The following is an 18,182-nucleotide window of genomic DNA, read 5'->3' on the forward strand; positions in this document are numbered from 1 at the left end:
AATCATCAAATAAACCGTGAATTTTATTGTAACTACAGTGGGTTTGTTTACGGTTCTATTTTTTTCCTTTTCTTGATACAAATGTACATTTGGACAGTATTTGACTATCACAGGGGATGGTCAGGAGAGGGCAGCTGCAGTGTAACACTAGGTGTGTTTAAGATGCCGTTGCGGCTCGCCTGGATGATCGGCGAGAGTAGCCGGCGCAACGGGGGCGGAGAAAAAAAGTCTGAAGCCAATCCGACCCTCCACATGCAGAGAACAACGAGAGTGGCCTCTGATCACGCAGCTTCTCGTTCAGATATCGCGTTAATTTAAAGTGTATCCTAAATAAAAGTCATTCACCTCCTGCTCTGTTTCCTTTACTCCAGAGACATCATTCTTCATCAGAGAAAACTTTCCCATTCGTTTGTTTGTTCAAGTTTGTGAGATAAAATACGTCCTTTTAAATCATTAATTTGTTCTGAAAAGCATCAAACATGAGCTCTATTTTAGGGGCGATACAAAACTTAAATAGTTTCAGTCATAGTTTATTTGTTCAGATCTAAAGAGGAGAGGGGAGGAGAGGGGAGGGGGCGAGGAGCACGTTTCTGATCACACAGACTCGTATCCAATCACCTGAGCGTGAGCCGCGGACAGGTGGGCGTTTTCCCGTCATGCACGGGGCCGTGGAGCCGCTGCAGTTGCCTCTGGAGAGATGCAGCGGCTGATCGAGTCGGCTGGTCTCGTTGGGGTCTCACGATCTTTCCATGCCCCACGTGCCCGTGACATCAGAGCCCGTCTGGAGCAAGTCGGACAGAAATCTAACCGGCATGCACCGTGCGTCTGCAGTCGGCTGTAAAAACTGCGTCCGTCTGGCTCATCTCAAACACACCTAATAGGTGTGTTTAAGATGAAGTGCGCCTCGCCTCGATTCCAGACGAGACCAGGCGGTGGCGTCAGAGGGCGGAGAAAGGCGCCTCTAATCAAGGCAGACACATCTCAGCCCCGAGAACAGAGAGGAGCCTCAGGTCACGCAGCGTCTCGCGTTTGTTAGAAAGAGTTGGGAATAAAACTATTTTAAAAGTTTGTGAACACATTTCTGCTTCTCCCACACACCAGACAGACGCCCCATCACTACAGCTAAAATAACAGACTCTCCTCTTACAGTTTGGGATTAGAATAATAAACTTATGCATATTAAAATGTAGGCCATATGTTGAACACACGGGCACTTTCTGTCAAATATGAAGACTCTGAAGCATTTCTGCAGATGTAAGTAGATCTTGGTGATGAGAAAAAAGGATGCAGGAGCTGCGGAGCGTCACGGCAACACGTCTCCGATCTAAACACAACTCATATCCAATCATCTGTCAGTCCTCTGTCAGCGTACGTGTTTACGGCACTTCATTTCCCACAATCCCTTTGGCCTTTGTAGTTCAGCCAGCCGAGCGAGGCGGAGAAAAGCAACTTCGCTCGCCTCCCCAAGGCGCTCCAGCCGCCTCGGTCTCACGAGAATACGGGCACCGTCGCACAGGTGGCGTCACAGCGATTCTGACCGGCATGCACCGCTCGCCTGCAGCCGCCTGCAGCGCCTCGCTCATCTTAAACACACCTATTGAGTTGTGAAACAGTGAAACAAATTGATAGAATAGAATTGATAGTTAAGAATAACTAAATGTTTATTCTCTAGGAGTTGGTGGCAGAGGTTTTAGGCTGATACGTTCCCAAAAACACAAGTTTGCTGTAATAGAAACATTTGGTCCATTTTTATTTTATTGCACTCTTTATTCATGTAGTAAACAGATCTTCACAGTAACAATGCAGTTCAGCAGAACAGAAGCCTAACGTGTTGCAGCTTTGTCTTCAAAATATTTATAGATATTTACACAGAAAATAACAAAAAGTACCCAATGTTTAACTGTGAGCTTCGTAGTGATGACGTCTTAGCTTTGATGTAGCTTAAACATTCAAGTTACAAACATCTTTCATTGCACTGAAACTGGGTTAGCCATTTAATACACAAGAAAAAGGGTCAACAAAAATAAAACATTATAATATAAAGAAGAAAAAAAAAAATTGCACTGGCACTATTTCAGCAACTTGTTTAAAATAAATCAACATTATGTTCTAAAAATATACCACCGAGTTCCATCATAAAAGCAGCATAACGATTGAAATTTAGTAGTTTATCAGAAAATAGCTTAACATACAGGTATTGCATTTTGCTGTATTTGTGAAAACTGGCCTAAGTGTGCTTTTCAAAATTAAGTGAAAGATAATTGTTTTTTCTTCTATCCCACAGTGTATCAAATTTGTTTTTTGGGGGGTTATTAATGTGACATTACTGTTGTAAAGCCACACACAAATATTCCCAGCAAACCGATCCAGATAATAGTAAGAAGCAGGTAAAAATAAGTTTCTGTAAGGCTAAGTGAAGGTCCTGACAATCACAGTCAGCTGCACTTCTAAATGTGAACTGAAATATCCGGAAAATAACAATACAGTCTTTAGATAAACTCATTGTTAAAGCTGATCATCCATAATCATATGCTCTCCTGTCCATTTTTGGATATGTTTATATATTCAACATTTAAAAGCTTTATTTAAAATATGACAGAACACAGCAGTGGCTCCATTATGTGATAAACAACATTTGATAAAATAAAATACATCTGTATCTAACAAATACAAAACTTCGGTCAGAGCAGTCTTCGGCTAAACTTTTCTAAAAACACTTAGAAGCAAGGTCCATCCAGGCAGGTTTTGGAATTCACTGAATTCAGCTTGATAGAAGATGTGGGATATTTGTTCCACTAATCTGGTCCATTGTCCACGTTCAGGGGAGGCTCACTACCTGTACCCTGGACTCCTGTGAGTAGCTGCGGCCTCCTGTAAGTCCTCCTCCACGACGTTAGCATAGCCTTCTTTGTCTATGCAGACTGCCAGGACTTGCAGGACCAAGCGGAGGCGCCGGTCCATGGCCTGCAGGTGTGGCTGGATCAGGAGGGGCGAGAGGCGGTCCTGGGACAGAGACTCCTCCATCAGGGCGCTCAGGCGGTAGTCCTCTTTGGCCAGTAGCTGGAGACGGAAATATGTCGACTGTCTCAATCTACAAAGAGACAAAACGGGTTTGTTTAGGTGATGGGTTTCATGTGTATTCACTGACTTGCATTATGATAAATAGGAGAACAAAACTGTAATTACTGTTTAAGAACATATTAAGTAATTAAGTAACACTACATATTAATGTTGTGAATGGTTATGGGTATAGAAAGCGGTGAGGACAACCCACCTGCAGCATTGACTGAGAGGCACCAGAATAGACAGCTCATCATGGGAGTGTTTGCCAAACCTTCAAACAACAAGCCGTGGCGTTTACTCAGATTATGTTTTTCGCACTGATTTCCTGATAAAAGACTGCAGTGTGCACTTACCCTCTCCCATTATCAAGGTGAATGATGAAGGTGTCATTTCCAAACTTCTCAAATGTTTCGTAATGGTGCCGATCCATGTTGCCTGTAATTATATCAGTGAGTATTTGTTGTTTATTGATTTGCTATATTTTAAATGTTTTCACAAGATCTCTTATATACCCATCAAGAAGTCAAAGACGGTCATGTCCATAATGTCCAGAAGACGTGTCCCGCGATCGTACGGAGGCGTCTGTTTGACCTCATCGCAGTAGTCAGGGTCCACCTCCCACCTGTAAATTTAGCAAACGGTTTACACATGCTGCAAGCTGTTTGTATAAGTTTTGTATAAAAAAATAAACACTAAAGACACATTGAGGGACATGAATACTGACTCTGCCTTCTTGCGCTTGTGATAAGAGCGTCTCCATGGGTTTCTCCATGTCTTGCGCTTCGCTAAGTTCAGGTCTGGCAGGAACGCAGCAAGTGAGCCTTCGATCTGGTCCGGTTTACCGCAGAGAGCGTGCTCTGTGGAGCAGTAGTACGAGCATTCACCGTAGAAGCACACGTTGTTGGCTAAAAGACAGAAAAGAAAACTGTTATTCTGCGTAATGCAAGTTGAACCAGATGTTTGGAATGATTTTTCTATAAAGTTTCAATAATTGGTAAAAGAAAAAAGAAAAACACCTCCTCACTACATGGTCAATATGGCAAAGCAATTGGCAGTGAGATCCAATTGTCACATTCTTGGAGAACTGCATGACTTTACTGCCATCTTGTGGTGACAAACAAGCACTGCCTCAAATAGTCCTTGAAAGGCTACACAGGCATTGTACTTAGTCTGCTTTCGCCTTGACCAAGTTCACTTTAAAAGGAGGTTTATAACGTGAGCCAGGAGAAGCGTCTTTTGTTGTTTCCTGTTGCACAATTGCACTGGAAAATACTCCAAGTTTATGAATGTACCTTTACTTAAATGACGTCACCGCTAATAACACACCCCTCAAAAGTCCCACATGCTTCGGACAAACACTGGACACGAGTAGTGTATCACTGATGACTACCACAACATTCATCTTTAAAATGTCACTTTAAAACGTTTTCTCTATCATCTAATTGATAGTCCTAAACATCGGCCACAGCTTTGTGTAAAATTATTATCGGCACAACATCTCTAACTATGCTAATCTCAACAACAGCGAGTGGTAAACTTGTTTACTGCAGCCGAATGGACGAAAATGAATCATCATGGTAGTTTGGTTCAGGCATGATAATTCAGAGATTTTGATGATTTGATGGAAGTCGGCGTTAGTTGCTCACTATTTGGCTGCTTGCCTGGCCAGTCAGATGTTCCTCCTTTCTGTTCAAAAGAAGAACTGTCTGGACAGCTGCTCGCAGCCAACCATTTCCTGAATTTGCCAATAATGGGAGAAGGGTCTGAACGCAGCCGATGAAGGGGCACGTGATCAGTGGAGCTCCACTACGAGAGTTTAAAGCAGTACTAAGTAACTTGTTTACCTTAATAAATCCTTTTCGTAGTCCCTCTGGGGCTAATACAAGTGTTAATGGGATGATTGGGGGGTCTTTCATTTCCCCTGGTGTCTCTGTCTCTGGCCAGAAAACCATGCTTGCAACTTGACTGCCACCGTGTCGAAGCACCAATACACACTAATGGAATCACGAAGAAGAAGCTAGCATGTTAAATTGCAAAGCTAGCTGCGGATGAGCGCCACTTAAACAGTATTTACACTCTGGTTATAAAACAATCTCCATTGTGTATGTGGATGTACAATATCACCCTCTCCCTTTGTCTTTTCTGTCAGTGTAGTATTTACTCTCACGAACAATTAAACACAACATGCTACGACACCTGCAGTGGCGCTTATGGCCTCTAGGGCGCATGAGTTACTTAGTACTGATTTAAACTTATCTAAACTAACCCTAATCCTAACCTTAAGGATAGTGGAGTTTATTAAAGGTGTTTTATTGAGTCTAATTTAAATAAATGTTGCGGGAAAAAGTAGAGCTGACGTCATTTCCTGTGGGAGTCTGGAGCTCCACTGATCGCATGACTCTCCACTGGCTGCGTTTAGACTCTCTTTAATATCAGACCAATCAGGGGCCAAGAGGCGGGAGTTCATCCACCAAGAGACGGAGGTCACTGCCATTTTTCAAAACATTAAAGATGGCGGCGCGGCGACTGATACACTGTTTTGTTTTGCGCTTTCATCTGTTTTAAAAATATAAAATCCCTCAAACCGGAGCGTTGAAAGCTTCCCTTGTGAAAAGGGCTGTTTTTGAAAAGGCTTCCTTTAGCTTGTTCCTGCATCATATCCATCTTTTCTCTAATTGGTTTATCCCATCTGTCAATCACGCCCACCGGAAAATCGCTGAGTTCACGCACGCTCCCAGACTAAATGTCTTTGATATTTGAAAAAGCATGTAGTTTGGCAGGAGAGGCAGGTTGCGTTGGTGTTTGCCCCTTCCCGTCTTCCTGCCTATAAACTATGTGGGCTTTTTTATTGTCAGTGGAGCTGCACAAATTACATGGACAATTTAAGAGCGGTCTTTGCTTTGCATTTCCGCATGTAAAAAAGTATGTAGCACGGAAAGATCTAGTCCTCATCAGAGTATCTCTTTTTCTTTTTCTGAAATTGACACGGAAATGCTAGTTGACTGTAACGAGCACAGTGGAAATCAATGGAGTCGGACAGAGTTTGTCCAGATATAAAGACATATGTCAGTCAAGCTATTTTTAGCACACTCGGGAAACCAGACACAGCCCCGTAAAACCTATTCTGATTCTCACCTGGAGAGATAAAGAAGGTCCTCCACAGCTTCTTGTCACGGGTCACATCTCGGATCTCTCTGGTCATGTTGACGAGGCGACCGGCCACTGGGGGCACTCTGCGGAAATCGAGTATCCTGAAGGAGACAAATGGAGAAGACGCCATAATGAGAGCGAAAAGTGTCAGAAACAGTGCATCTCTGTTTACTTCATCAAAAGAGAGAAAACAGGGTTGATCATTATCCTAGCTTCCATCATATGTATCCTATTACCATGCTATTCCTGTACTGTTAAGTGTGGTGTAACTCCTTCCCCTATACCCAAGGACTGTATCCTTTCCCTAAAAGCCGTGACCTTACACCCGACCTTCCTCTTCCCTGTGTTCTTGTCTTTTCTCATGCTCTCATGTCAGAACACTACACCTTTTCACCCACTGTTTAGCTTGTGTGTTTGCTGACCCCGTGCAGACTGAAGCTAAGCCTCCTGGGAGCTGTGTGGACGTACAGCAGACAGCGGGCCGGAGCAGAGAGACTGGGAGAAACTTTAGCCTACAGAGGGGCGCATTCAGGACCTGCAAAGTGCTCAGTCATGGAGGGCCCGGGCGACAAAGGACCTGTGTGTGTGCATGTGCTGCAGAGGAAACACTGAGCCATGTATTGTGTGCACGCTGCTGACTCAAACACACAGGGGCAGGCGATGGAGAGATGGAGCTGAGGGCGGAAACCTTTTGAGACTTCAGAACATTTAGCAGTGAAAAAGGTTTGGTGATATTGAAACAAATGAGAAGGTATTTGATTACTGGTTAAGATAGAGCAGAGAGTACTCCTATTTTGCTCAGAGGAAGTTGATATCTTATTTCATTTTTCATGCACTGAGTGAAATATTGAAATGACTCTTTTCTCAATATGTTCTATCTATGCATCTCTAAGGAGACATACCTGTCCAAATGGAAAGCTGCAATCTCTGCATTGTGTCTTTCGAAGTCAGAGAAGTAGAAGAAATCTGGAGGTGTTTCCTGCTCCCGGGTCTGCCTGAAATATAGAAGAGAAAATGTCCTTTAATAACAGCCATTCAGGTTTGCCACAGACTTAAAGGTCTTTATTAATTATTATCTTCTTATCAGATTACCTTCGTGATACTTTGTGATTTTGATAATACAAAACTGTTTCTCACACTAGTCACGTTTTGTCTTCTTTTTGTATCAGTCGTGGTTTAGAACTTCTTCAAGGTGCATTGTGCAACTTTTTATGTAGAAAAAAAAGAAGATATTTTTGCAGATTTGACCTTGTCGTGACCTAATGTCTGTATGAGTGGTCAACGTAGAGCCTTTACTTTCCAACACACTGGTCTCTTGGACGCTCCAGGATCAATTGATTGGATGGTTTTCACTGCTGAAGGAGCCTCTCACCAGAAAACATACAAAACAAGTGATCCTGGAGTGTTGTAGAGACCACCGTGATGGAAAGTAAAGGCGCTACGTTGACCACTCATACAGACATTTGGTCACTACAAAGTAAAATACGCACAAATATCTTTTATTTTCACAGAAAAAGTTGCACAATGCACCTTTAGGAAACCACTCTTGATGTCAATATCCCAGAGTGAGATTTCATAGTGGTCATATTATCATTCATTCATTCGCAAACAAGCCTCTTTATTTTCATTGCAGGTTAGAGCCAAATGTACAAACTCCAGCCTCAAGAGGTCAGCGGGGCATAAATGTACCACAAATTACTAACACAATCGGTCCTCATGTTCTGCCACGGTGGACACAATGCCTTTTCTTTCACACAATTAAGCAAGCATGCTTTTACGTGTTGCTTTCAAATGACTTCTCAAAATGACGTCCAATTCTGCTCTCACTTTTTCTCGGCTTTTTTATAAAAAGGAATTAACAATTGGCGACTAAAATAACCTGCCCTCCCCCGGTTCTTTCATGTCAGCAAAGCAGCCATGTTCCAATAAATCAATGCCCTTCCATTGTAATCGCAGAGCTTTATTTTCAAGAGCAATGGCGGTGAATAAAAGGCTGTTTACACAAGGAGGAATCGGCAGGGACACTTTTGAGGTGACCTTAAAGAGGTAGCACCGAAACAATCGCATGATTCCTTATCGTTACATTCATTTATCTATTCCAAGATAATCAGCATCTTTGTCTTTGACCTCCCACCAGCATTACGATAACAATGTGCTCCAATTGTAGTTTCTGTGCTGCAAGGTTGTTTATTCTAACCAGTCACAATGGTGGTTTCTCTGAGTATTTATTCTAGTTCTCAATTGGTCTAAAGCAGTGGTTCTCAACTGGGATGCTGTCAGGAGCAAAATCCTAGAGTGGCAATTATATCAGTTTTTCATGTAAAATACTGTATTTTCCCTACAAATTATGTTGAACAAACTTTAAATGAACCATAAAATCATTTTTACAGATTCAGATGTATTATATTGAAAGAAACGTTCCCTGGAAGGGGTTTACGACACACTTTTGGGTCCTGACTAGAGGACAAAACAAATCGATTCACTTGATTGATTTTCAATTCAGTTAAGGATATCACACAGTACCAATTCTATTTCAGTATACCTTAACCTGAACCTGAACCTTTTTCTTGAATATGGAAGACATTCTCAGAAGAACTAATGCTGTAAATAAAAACTAATTCATACTTGGTAAATTAGTAAAAATATGAATATTTACATTAAGATTTTGTTGCCATGTGAATAATGACGCACTTTGCCTTTGACAGCAAACAACATGGCTGCCCCTGCTACAGTCAGAGTGAAGCTGTCCGCGGCAAGATTCGTGGAAATAAATATGCGGGACAAGGAAAAATATACAAAAGCCGTTGTATATCCATGGGAGCTATTTTTTTTTTTACTGTTTTTTTGCCTCGTTATAACTGTGCTCCCGGAGGGCTACAGGGACGAGCTAGCACTCAAAATGAAGAACAGATGCGGTGTAAAAAAAAAGTAAGTCTCTATCTCATTTAGGGTTTTTGAATCTATATCTGGCTTTTCAAAGGAACATTGATTCAAATCGATTAATCGATTAAAGAGGGGGTATTATGCTTTTTTCAATCACATAGCACCAATCTATATCACACTACAATGATGACGAAACCTTCTGTTGGTCTGTTAATGCAGTAAATTAGAATAACTGCCTTGTATAAAATTGCTCTTTCAAAATGGCTGTAGTGAATGTCTTGAAATTAGGCCTCTGTCTCTTTAAGAACCTCTGACCCTTTCCGACACGCCCCCTCCACACGCTGTCTGTGGCATCAGTGGGGAGGGGGCTCTGCTGAGGAGCAGTGGTTGGTTACTCGGCTGGTGACGAAAGCTCGGAGGCGTCTCCAGGAGGTGGGGGCGTTCCTAGGAGGACTCAGGCAAACCTATCCCTAAAATGGCTGCCATCAGAGTTATTACAGATTACTCAAAAATACGCGAATGTGCCAAGGCAACACTTCAGGCATGTTTTTAATGAGGGAATGACATAATAACATGATGCAAAACTTGAAAAAGTCGATTTTGCATAAGACCGTCCCTTTAAGCAACCCAGCCCTCGTCTCGACCCACCAGTTGAGAGACGCTGGTCTAAAGCATTGGGACCGACCTTCAAAGTGTCAATACAAGCTGCAACCCAAACAAAACTTATCATTCCATGTATATTTGATTTAAAAAAAACTATGTACATTGATAAATGTCTATAAAATAAGAATTCATGGTTATTAGTTGGTTAGAAGTTGTATTCTCTTTTAAGATAGAGAGCGTTTTCCTATAGCTTGGTGACTGTCATGAACACAACGACGTGCAAAATATGTCTCCATGTCAGTTATTTTCATGAAGAGGTTAAAGGAGATACTAAGAATAAATGAAAGAACCATTTCCATCATGACAGGGACAATGCCTAACCATAAAGGCCATGTGCTTGTAAAGTGGCTAATGCTAATGCTAAGTTGTATTGTGGTTAAACTTTGGTTCAGCTGACAAACACCTCACCATCCTGCATAGGACAGGTTGATACGGGAAAGGCTGTAGCTGAAGTGGTGAAATGGGCTATATCCATAATATTAAAAACTAGTAGCTCCTTGTTCTTTCCGTCTCTGTGATGATGCACGGTGGTGACAGAAAGAGAGCTGCGGAGACTCAAATCCAGCTACAACAAATCAAACTCCTTCTATGTCACTGTCTGCACTGAAATGACGAGGGGAGATAAGGTTCGCCTGGGGAGCGCTACAGATTTCAACTATGATTAAAAAGATCTGCCCAGGGACGATGGGAACGGGGCTTCAGAATGAGAAAAAGAAACTAAATCGTGCAGTGAAATTTTAATCACTTTTCAAGCAGAAGCCAGCAGCACCATCTTTGTTCGGGTGCTTCAGTGGGTTGCTCTGATTCTTTTAGTTGCACTTATTCCCTCAGTTAGAAAAAAAGTAAAAATCAGTGTTTTACTTTAAATTGAGGACTAGCATATTGAAGTATCGATGCTCTATTCTTAGAAAGATATGTAACATTTGATAACTCCATTGTCAGTTATATAATGAATGACAATGAGAAAATATTATGTATTCACCCATTGTCAGTGGATCAGACTTTCTGATGAACAAAATAAAACATAGATTCATTATTACAATAAAATCAGGACAAGCAATAAACAAGAAAGAATAAAATGAAACAAAACACAACATAGTAAGATAAAAATAACAAAAAAACATATTTGCTGATTCACCAATTTAACTTGAGTTGTTAGATTTACATGTAAACAAGCAGCAGCCTCCCTCTCTCTTGGCACAGCTGCTTTTTTTTTTTGCCTTTTTCTGCAAACTGCATTTGTTGCTTCTGTGTTCCACATTGTTTTACTGGGTACTTTTGTACATCTTTGCTGTGTTTTTGTGGGTATCTGTGGATTTTTTTTTTACTGCAGAGAGTCCATAATGGTCCTGAAGAAGCTGCTTTTTAAAAGTAAACAGCTAGCTTATCCGCATTTGTGACCTAAAAATTCCTTCTTCTGAGACACTGAAGAGGCACCAAGAGCCCCCCACACCTGCAGCACAGTGGAGGCGTCACAAGAGGAGCTACAGGAATCAAAAAAGAGACAAACAAGGAGGTATCCAGGCGAGACTCACAGCTAAGGCACACATGCCTTCCATTGTTCTTGCTAATGGGCGTTCACTGGAGAATAAAACAGATTAACTGCTAAACTCTTGCCAGAAGGTGGTGAAAGACTGTTGTGGAGCGGGGGGAGCTACGCAGGAGGACGAGGTGGAGCTGACCAGTGCAGGACACCACGCTCTGATGTATGGACAAACCCTGGAGGCGGTGCATCATTTCAGAGTGTCAGAGGAGACTTAAGGCAGCCAGTCAGGTTTCCTCCGGGTGTTCCAGTTTCCTCAAACTCCAAAAATATGCTGGTCAAGTTGACCCACGGTGGCAGCGCGGCTCAGTCGCAGCGGCTCAGGACTAACACCTGAACACTATTTCGCAGTCCGCTTGTACAATGACAAATAAAGCACTTACTTACTTATTTACAAATGCATAATCATTCTTGTATCTTAAGAATGATTGTATAAGAAATACTTGTAATTTCCGTATTATTTCATGTCTCATCTCTCAGATTACATCACAACTAAAACACTAAGACTTTTATGCTCACAAATAAATTTTTTACCAAATAACTATTCTTACTTCATTCATTATTTGGATGCATACCTTTTATTTCAACAGGTACCTAAGTAAAATGATTTCATAAACTCTGCTATTTTGAAAATATCAGTATATAGGATCAGCTTTGTGTTTATACATCCAACTTCACTCTACACATTGTTCCCCATTAAATTTTGTTTCTGACACTAAGCTGCCACTGCATGTCCTTGAACACCTCTCCCTGTTTGTTTATGCCTTTGTTTAAATGTCCATCACATTTGCTCCTCCTGATGATACGCCTTCCGTGGAAAGGTCAGTGATTAGTCTGTGTTATTCTGGACACTCGGAGGTAATGGCACCATCTAGAAAGCTCATTCCTCTCAAGGTGACAGACACGTAGAAGAGGAGAAGATAAAAGATCAACGTGAGATAAAACTCCCATGGACCTTTGAGCCGTGTCAGAAGGAACTTCACTGGCTCATAGAGAGTAGTGATCTAATGATTAGTATTCACTGTATTGAGCAACATGTCAAGTGCTCGGGCTGTGCCATGGCAACAAAAGTTGTGAATTTTTTTCAAACTCATATTGATCTTTTTAAATGTTTAACCTGCCCTAAGGGTACAGGGTGATACTGACACTTTTTTAACAAGTGGAGAGCTGTTTTTTGTACAAAGATGGGTGGTATTAGTTCAAGTTAAACCCCTCCCACTGGAGGTTTATATGCCTACAGCTAAGAGCAAGATTAAAATGTGTCGCTGATGAAAGGGGTAAAACGAGAGGTAAAATGTCCAACACTTAAAGCTAAAACTAAGTATCTTGTTTACCTTAATAAATCATTTTTGTTGTCCCTCTGGGGGTCCCTTCCCTGCCACCGGGTAGGAGTCACCAATACACACTAATGGAATCACGAAGAAGAAGCTAACAGGCTAACGGGCAAAGCTAACTGCGGGCTAGCGCCACTTAAACAGTTTTTACAGCCAAGTTTGAGTGAAAAAAAAAAAGATCTCCATTGTGTCATTGGATGTACAATATCCCTCTCTCCCTTTGTCTTGTCTGTCAGCGTAGCATTTACTCTCACGGACAATTAATGAGTACAAAAACGCAACATGCTACGACACCTGCAGTGGTGCTTATGGCCTCTAGGGGCGCGAGTTACCTAGTTCTGCTTTAAACTACAAAGTACAGATGGCAGTTCGAGAACATTTGTCTGCAATTTAGGCTACTTAGGCTAGAGGAGACTTTGCATAGTGGCCGCACTCTCCCATCATCAATACAAGAAAACTGAATTGCAGCACTGGATCTGGAACAATGCTACAGTAAATGCGCATTGTAATCAAAGCTAAAAGTGGTCCAACAAAATATCAGAGCGTTTGACATTTCTTTTGTAACAACTTGTTTTGGGGGTTCTATACATAATGTTTAATAATAATAATTTGACGACACATGCAGCTCTCGCTCCAATCAAATTCAAACTAATATTCAGTGTTATTGTGAAAGCGGTAAACTTCACATTTTATAGTGTCCTGACTTTCTTCAAACCGAGTTCTACGTATTTCTATCCACCAAAGGTAACAGAGTATTTCGAGCTTCAAGGCATCCCTTCTCCTTTATTTCTTCCAGTGCCACTATTGGAGAGGGATCTAAAACTCAGCCATGGCCCGGAGGAGGCTGTGTCTAGATTGAATTTCAAATCGATGTTACACAAGTTGTCTTCAAGCCTCATGCTATTTCCAACACAGAGACGGTGCCAAGAGGGAGAGCCCAGCTATCAGCCGGTGTGTGGGAAGCACTGGGGGGGAAACGATCACAAAACTGCTGCAAATATAAGCTGGGACAAAGGAAGGTATGGGCTTGATTACCTGTATGTAGTCACTGATGCAACATGATGCAGATGCAAAGTTTGCTGCATGTATTTGTAGTTTATTTTTACACCCCTCTCTAAATCTGTGAGTGTCTCTTTGAGGAGGCAGAGTGTCTGTGGGCCAGGGCACTATCTGGGACCACCAGAGCTCTGTGCAAGCCCTGGAGCACAAAACCTCAGACGAAGGCGACATCCGAGTGAAAGAGCGAGAGGGGAATGATGTCCAGCCAAGAGGTCTATGTGGACAGATGGTCAAATGTCTCGCTGTTAAAGGGCATAGACTAATAAATCACTATATCATGGCATTGTTTCAGACTAGTCACTTTGTTTCTTTAGTAGAATGTACTTTTATTCACTTGTAAGAAACTGGCTTTATTGTGCTTTGCAAGTTTGCTATTAGAAGACGCAAAAAGGTTGAGATGGTGAAAACAGCGATGTCAGGTTGAACATGTGTCTGCATCATTATCAACTGTACAAAACGTTAAAGATGGCTTAAACTGATTTGACTTTTGTTCAGCTGCACTGCCCAGAGCACCAGAAAACATAATGCGACGTTGAGGGGGTTAGTTTTGCCTTTTGGGATGTTGTAATGCACTTAACCCACCCCTCTTATCGGCTCTGTGCTGTTGGTGCATTCATTATGTCATTCAAAGGTATTTTGTTGTCACGTAAAAGCTTTCCAAAGGCCTCCAGCTTGTGTATTAAGTGGATTAAGTTGTCAGAGTCTTAATTGCATTTTCTTAATATACAAAGCTTTCAATAGGCTCACAGCTCATACAATTTATGTTAAATCCTCACATAGACTTTGCAAGGAAAATGGTTAACATGCACACAAATGTCTAGGTGAAACTCTTCATGAATTAGTGAAATCCCAGAATCCTCGAGACTTACAGCACAGCATAACACATTATTACGACCTTTCAAATAATGGCTGGACTGTTGCGTTATAAAAGCACACAGACACTAATAAAGTCATTTCTATAAAGGGCGGCATTCTCTCTCCATGCAGGCGTCTGAGTTTGTAACCAGAGATGGCCATGTGATGAGAATTTCCACTTAAAAATCTGTAACTCCAAACACCTGTCATGAAGAGGGTCTGTGAGATGTGACAGCCCAACTGGCATGCGGACAAGCCAGCGCGAAATGATTCTTCGGGAATGTCATTTCTTTCACACTAGCATTTAAGAAAGTGACTCAACGTATAGGCTTAGGACTCAATGGAGGAGAAGAATATCTGCGGAGAGAGAAATCTGACCTCTTGAAAATGCTCAGCAGAGGATTATTAGAGGGGTGGAAATCAAGTTGAACCAAATGGCCTATCTCACAAGCCAGGAGACAAGTTGGAGACTAGTTGGAGATTCAAGTTGCCGCTGGTCACCTGGTGAAAACAGGTTTGATTTCAGCGGAGACTGCACAGAGACTTTTTCAGGTCTCCATAGATACAGACGGCATCTCGTCATAGAAGGGGGCGTGGGGAGAACAGAATCTTTTGGGAAACACAATTTTCCAGTCTTTTTTAGCCATTTTCTGGTGGAACATGAGCTTATTTATCACACAAAAAAAAGTCAAGTCTAAATCGGGTCCATATGGATGTTTTTTTCACAGCAGATTGTTCAGTAGAAGTGAAAAAACGGCAGTCGTAGCAAGCGTTAGCATGTAGCATGATGCTAACATAAAGCATCATGTTAGCATTCTCCGTTATTTATGTAATTATGGGCTGTTAAACCACTTTGCTCCTCTCCATGTCTTTGTATCTTTATAGGGTAGAAAAGGATATCAATAATTCTGCATTTGTTAAAGTAGTTTTTGAATAATTGGAGAAAGTTAAGACTTTTCTCTTCTTTGTTATCCCCCTAACTGTTTCAAAGATGACCATATATGGGAGATGCCGTCTGTATCAATGCAGTCTCTGAGACATTGCAGGGACGTCGCATAAAAACGTCTCACAAGTTGAGGACAACAAATAGTGTCCTCAACTTTGCCACAACTGCTTGAGACCGTGAGGAGGCCTGTCCGAGACCATACGAAGACCACACTGAAATCGTACCTGTTCGATTTCACCAAGACAACGTGGAGACTCAGGGGACGTCTCGGACACACGCATCACAGAGACCAGCACGCATTTCAAGTTAGGCCCGTTGTATGTACGTATTCAATTCAAGTTGCGGAGACGCTACGGAGCCAATCACGACAGTTTCCGTACCATCTCCGTAACTCACTTTCGGTGAGATAGAGATGATGAAAGTGTTAGAAAAAGCAGAACATCAACGAAGGTCATTACCATAAGGACTCTTCTCATCACAACAGCTTAATAACAAGTTCCTGTGGTCGGCATTGTGTGCACTCAAAGTAGAAGGACTGTACAGTATGATGCAAAAGTTGCTGAAAGTGACACAACAATGAAACTGGACAATATATGACGACGGATGCTTTTAAGATGTTCAAAGACAGTGAAGAGAAAGCATGGTTTCTAGGTCATTGGAAACACAGTGAAACTTTAGGGTTAGAATAATAATGGATTTGATCAGCAGAGAAATTGTCCGATGGGGATTAAAAAAAAGTTGTAACTACAGGACTGCCTAAACAATGATGCTATTCAGTCATATATAATCGGATAACAAAAATACTGCTTTAAATCTACTATATCTTCTCCATCTGTGCTATCTTGCATTTTGGACACCGCCACATCACATGCCCGAGAAAATAATTAGGGATTTCGGTTATCACGAAGTAGTTGCCGAACAGCACAAATGATGTTAAATCCTCGAAGCATGACTTTTCCAGGCCCAAATAAATGTCCCGACACCATCGCAGAAGTCGGAGCCAGCCCACAGAGTATATCAGCATGATCTCTGGCCAAGACAAGTTAATTGGATTTGGAGGATGCATTTTGGACGGTCCTTATCATCTGTCCGTCTGCGGGGCTGAATATCTCCTAAATAATACCATTAGCGCAACCCGGAGATAAGAAAGTGCCACACAAACACATGCTCGCTTCCCTACAAACTGTACAAAGTCGCTGAATGGAATATTGCCACATATTACAGCGGTGCGTGTGACCTTCAAGACAGCAAGGTGAAAACTGGTTTGATTGGGCACAACTTGTACTGTCAGATTTTCAAGCAGTTTCACTTGTGCAGGAAATACACAAATCTTGCCACAAATGCATGTAAACACACTATCAATTTCTCCTCTGACACCATTTTAATCAGCAATGAGACGACTTGAACTCACTGGACATTTTATTGGGCAAGTGCCTTAAAGTAAGAGGACAAAACGCGCCCTTGCAAAAGCTGTTTAAGACAGTATAAATTCAAATTTGGCAAGGATAATTAAATACATGATTGGCAGTAATAAATCATCACAAGCTCCTTGAGTTACAAAGGCCCTGTCCACACGAACTTAGATATTTTAATAAACACAGATAAATGACATCATTACTTTGGAGACTTTAGTAAATGCTGTATAAACGGAGAGATGTGGACAGAATATCTGGATAACTATTTCTCCAAGCTGCGCCTATCCATGGCAACGTTATTAGTTTGACCAATGAATGAGCCCATGGAGATGGAACGTTGCGTCATCAGTTCTGCGCAAAATCTGTGGTGTGGATAGAGGCCGTTGTAGAAAAGGGTATATTAGGATATGTGTGGACCTGGTCTATTGTTCATCATTCTGTGGGACAATCATTACACAAGCGGTTCTCTTAAACTTTCCACACCTCATACAATATCTAAAATATATGCAGTAAGTGCCACCAGGTCTTTATCGAATCAGGACTAAACACTAAACTTAACACTGCCCTGGTGATAACAAAAGACATGGCTGAGACATACTTACACTATGCACATATACAGTACTACTGAATGAGAACGTCTCAATTTGCATCAACATGCTTGTCAAAATGCCACGTTCTGACTTTACACGATAGATGATTGAATTATGTTTGGCCTAAGTGTTTTGTAGTGCTCATGTGATAGTGGTAAGCTCACCACAGTCGTCAGTTTGCTCATCTCAGCAGCATGCCCACTGTAACACGCTTCTCAATGAACAGCCCACTTAGGCTTGTCTCAATTTGGCTAATGCCGCTCCATTCTTCTCCCAAAAATAGAAACTCCAAAAACAAGTAGTGCATAAGAGTTTAGCAAAGCACAGGCATTTTCCAGAAAGCCACTAAAAGTCAGAATAAGGGTCTTTGTTACTTGCGCAGCTGAGCTTTCTCTATTTAGACCTGTCACCAGGCTTGTTGTGCTCGGCGGTTAGCGGTTAGATGCCATTTTCCAAATAGAAACCATCTATCAGTGGTGTAAGTGGCGGCTCGGCGATGTCGTTGTGGTTATGAGTGGGTGACGGCGGAGCAGGAGGAAGTGGTCAGACCGCTGCAAAAACAGTCTCAAGGTTTGTTTTTGTGTAAGAGTTCTGCCGGTTCAATGAGGATGTACTGTGTGGATGTGCCAGGGGTTCTCAATCTGTGGTCCGAGGGTCAGTGATGAGCCCTGGGCATCTTCT

The 18,182-nt window shown here is 41.9% G+C and overlaps 1 protein-coding gene across 1 annotated transcript in view; it reads right to left on the reverse strand.

The window, feature by feature from the left end:
- Window positions 1–1,809: 1,809 nt before the first annotated feature.
- Window positions 1,810–18,182, reverse strand: part of fam20ca (FAM20C golgi associated secretory pathway kinase a) — a 31,011-nt gene continuing 14,638 nt past the window's right edge. The window contains exons 4-10 of the mRNA XM_079565386.1: window positions 7,116–7,208; window positions 6,199–6,314; window positions 3,788–3,968; window positions 3,576–3,685; window positions 3,417–3,498; window positions 3,275–3,334; window positions 1,810–3,091 (exon numbers count right to left, since the gene is read on the reverse strand). Of these exons, the coding sequence (XP_079421512.1) occupies window positions 2,833–3,091; window positions 3,275–3,334; window positions 3,417–3,498; window positions 3,576–3,685; window positions 3,788–3,968; window positions 6,199–6,314; window positions 7,116–7,208 (901 nt within the window). The 3' untranslated portion in view covers window positions 1,810–2,832. The remainder of the gene's footprint in view (window positions 3,092–3,274; window positions 3,335–3,416; window positions 3,499–3,575; window positions 3,686–3,787; window positions 3,969–6,198; window positions 6,315–7,115; window positions 7,209–18,182) is intronic.

The sequence above is a fragment of the Gobius niger genome (assembly GCF_951799975.1).
Source record: "Gobius niger genome assembly, chromosome: 10".
NCBI lineage: Eukaryota > Metazoa > Chordata > Actinopteri > Gobiiformes > Gobiidae > Gobius > Gobius niger.